This window comes from Nanorana parkeri, unplaced genomic scaffold (genome assembly GCF_000935625.1).
Source record: "Nanorana parkeri isolate BGI_ZX_2015 unplaced genomic scaffold, ASM93562v1 scaffold2022, whole genome shotgun sequence".
NCBI lineage: Eukaryota > Metazoa > Chordata > Amphibia > Anura > Dicroglossidae > Nanorana > Nanorana parkeri.
Window position 1 is genome coordinate 116,509 of NW_017308290.1, and position 2,860 is coordinate 119,368.

The window sequence follows — 2,860 nt, forward strand, 5'->3', positions numbered from 1 at the left end:
GGCTTCCAATATTCAGATCAATGTTCCATCGTTCTGATTAGGCAGTTGTTTCACGGTTCCTCCGGGCGTGCCTGTTCTGTGCAACTTCCCTCTCACGCTCCAGAGTGGGCGCCCATGGGCTGCATTTTTGCGAGCTTGAATTCAATGGCCGACCCCCTACAAAGGTAAAGCTGAACTCCGGGCACAATAATCGCATTGAATCACAATCTATAAGGGGGGTCTTTAGCCCGTCTTGTACTACGCAGGGGGCGGGGCTTCTAACAAAAGAGGCTGATGAGGGGGCGGTTTTCTGGCACAGGATCGGGAACGGTGAACTGGGCTTCCGTCGCCCTCAGGGTGCCGGATCCATCAAAATTGGCCAAAAAACATTTCTAATACCCCAATGACATCAACAAATTAAATTAAAATGGCGGCGTTGCGCCATTTTGCGACTTTCACGCACATCTAATACGTTTGAGCGTTTCACTGACGGAGGATCTGGATTGTCTGCGATGGATTTCCCACAATGCACCAGCAGACGCTTGCTCCCCCGGGGGGGATCTGTGGCAGCGGTGAGCGTATCAACCGCGCTCGATTTCTGCCGCGACGGTATCATTCGTAATGTAACGCGACAGGCGCAGCGCGGGGCCGCCACCCTGACATCGCCGGGCCCCCCCCCGTCCGTCATACCCATCCGCGCCGCTCTGCATGTAATAGACGCACCCGATGCCGCGTCCCGTTCTAATGACACCCGCGGCAGCTTCTTCTCCCAAATTTAACAAGTGTCAGATTTCCTCAGAAGTGTTACGTTGTGACAACGGGGGATTTCCCGCGTTCTCCGGATAACAGGAGCCCTCCGGCTGTGCTTTAACTACAAATCCCAACATACCCCTGCCTCTGGGACTCAAGCCTGTAACTGCCAGACTTGCAATGCCTCATGGGACTTGTGGTTCCACAACAGCTGGAGGGCCGGAGGTGCCCACCCCTTTGCTGTATACCGTCGGTACTGACATACCGTCGGCCAGATAAGTGCATGCAAGGCCAGGACGGCGACTTAGGACATAGTCCCCCCGTACCCGAAACGCCGAAAAACTCAGGTGAAAGTTCTTCTGTCCATCCAGTCCTGAGATATATGCAGCCCTGCCACACCGCACAGCCCAAGCCTGCTAGGGGAGGAGACCTATTTTTTCTCTGCTGCAGTTAGGTAACACTTACAGGCAGTGGCGTCACAAGGGGGGTGGGGTTGCAGCCCGCACCCGGGTGTCACCATTACATGGGTGACACCAAAATGACTGGCAGTCATTTTGGTGTCACCACTCCCCTTTAAAAAGTGGGCCAGTCGGTCATGGACTGAGAGCCCGACAGTGTCAGGAGAGAGGAAGGGACCCGGCGGCATACCTCATCCCGCCGGGTGAACGTCCCCTCCTCTATCTGCCAGTGTCTGTCACCAAGATGGCCGCCGGCAGGCATCAATCAGATGGTAGCGCATGCGCGAGGTGACGTCACGCGCAATGACGACACGGCGGGGGTGTCACCCAGTCTAGAGGCCGGGTGACACCCGACCTCTGGACGCCCCTGCTTACAGGTCTTGTCCCTCCCCCAGCTTGTGACTGGACGGTGAAAGAAAAAAACAACAGATTGATGAGCTCCTCTCTCTCTGTCACTTTGCTGCCTCCTCCTATCAGCATGCTCCTTATACTGCAACACACCGATTGTCTCTTCGTGCTGCTTCTGGCTCCCCCTGATCTGTACTGCAATCATTTGTGCCTTTCATATCTGCCTAGAGTTTAGGCTGTGCTGCTGGAGGAGCAGAATCATACTTACACCAGCACAATGAGATGATGGGAGTGGTGGTGGGAATATGCGGAGGCAGCACTCATTGGAGTCCGTGGCACTCATTTGGGCTCTCCGCCTTCTCTTCAATTACAGCATCCAGTGCAGGTGCTCCGTGAAAGCAGGCTCCCAGTGAAGACAAAAGTTACTTGCCCCACCCACTGTCAGCCTCATTTGCTGCAGACCCGCCCACACACACACACACTGAAGCATAAGAGGGAGGTTGCAGAATATCCCACACCCCGTGAATAATTATTTCGAGTTCACTTTCTTACCCGCCTGTGAAGATTTTCTCCACGTAATTCCGGATGAACTCCTTCTGCTCCGCCATCTGCCCGTCCTGGGCGGACTCCGTGCTCTGATTGGACGAGTAGGACTCGGAGGAGGACCTCTGGGAGTGGTTCCAGCTGTGGCGGCTCGGCGACACCATGTCGTTCTCGCTGTCGGCCGACTCGGTGGCGTCGCTCTCGATCTCCTCCTCCCGGTCGCCGTTCTCAGGCGGGTTCACTTCCAGTGACAGGATCTCGTCCACGTCCAGCGAAGGCGCGCACTCCACCGCCATGACGACCAGGGGCTCCGTGTCCAGGTCTATCAGGTTGCCCACTGGCACGTCGGGGGTCTCCATGGCGACCGGCGCCCCCGCGGTCTCTTCCGTCGTGAGAGAACGTTTAGTCTCCAGGTTCTGGGTTACAAAGTCCAAACTGACGGTCCGGATCGTACGAGGTCGCTGCTCAGAATCCCATCTCCGGGCCAATCAGGGCTCCTGTATATTATAATAAAAAGAATAAAAGGATTAAAGTTACATTTCCTGTGTATACAATTCACCCGAAACCGAACTTGCAGTTGTTGGGCAGTAGAGTCTCCAGGACTCAAATGGTGACTTATGGGGTCTGTACACCCGCTGTGCCCATTATGAGGAGCCCCCACCATCCCTGTGCTGAGTTCCCGGGTCTGTACACCTGCTGTGCCCATTATGAGGAGCTCCCACCATCCCTGTGCTGAGTTCCCAGGTCTGTACACCCCCTGTGCCCATTATGAGGAGCCCCCA

At 55.7% G+C, this 2,860-nt stretch overlaps 1 protein-coding gene across 1 annotated transcript in view; it reads right to left on the reverse strand.

Annotated features, from left to right (window-relative positions):
* The window catches only part of KIAA0513 (KIAA0513 ortholog), an 18,340-nt gene extending 15,854 nt beyond the window's left edge, over nt 1–2,486 (reverse strand). Inside the window, exon 1 of the mRNA XM_018572413.1 lies at nt 2,088–2,486. Coding sequence (XP_018427915.1) covers nt 2,088–2,437 — 350 coding nt within the window. The 5' untranslated portion in view covers nt 2,438–2,486. The remainder of the gene's footprint in view (nt 1–2,087) is intronic.
* Nucleotides 2,487–2,860: the final 374 nt, after the last annotated feature.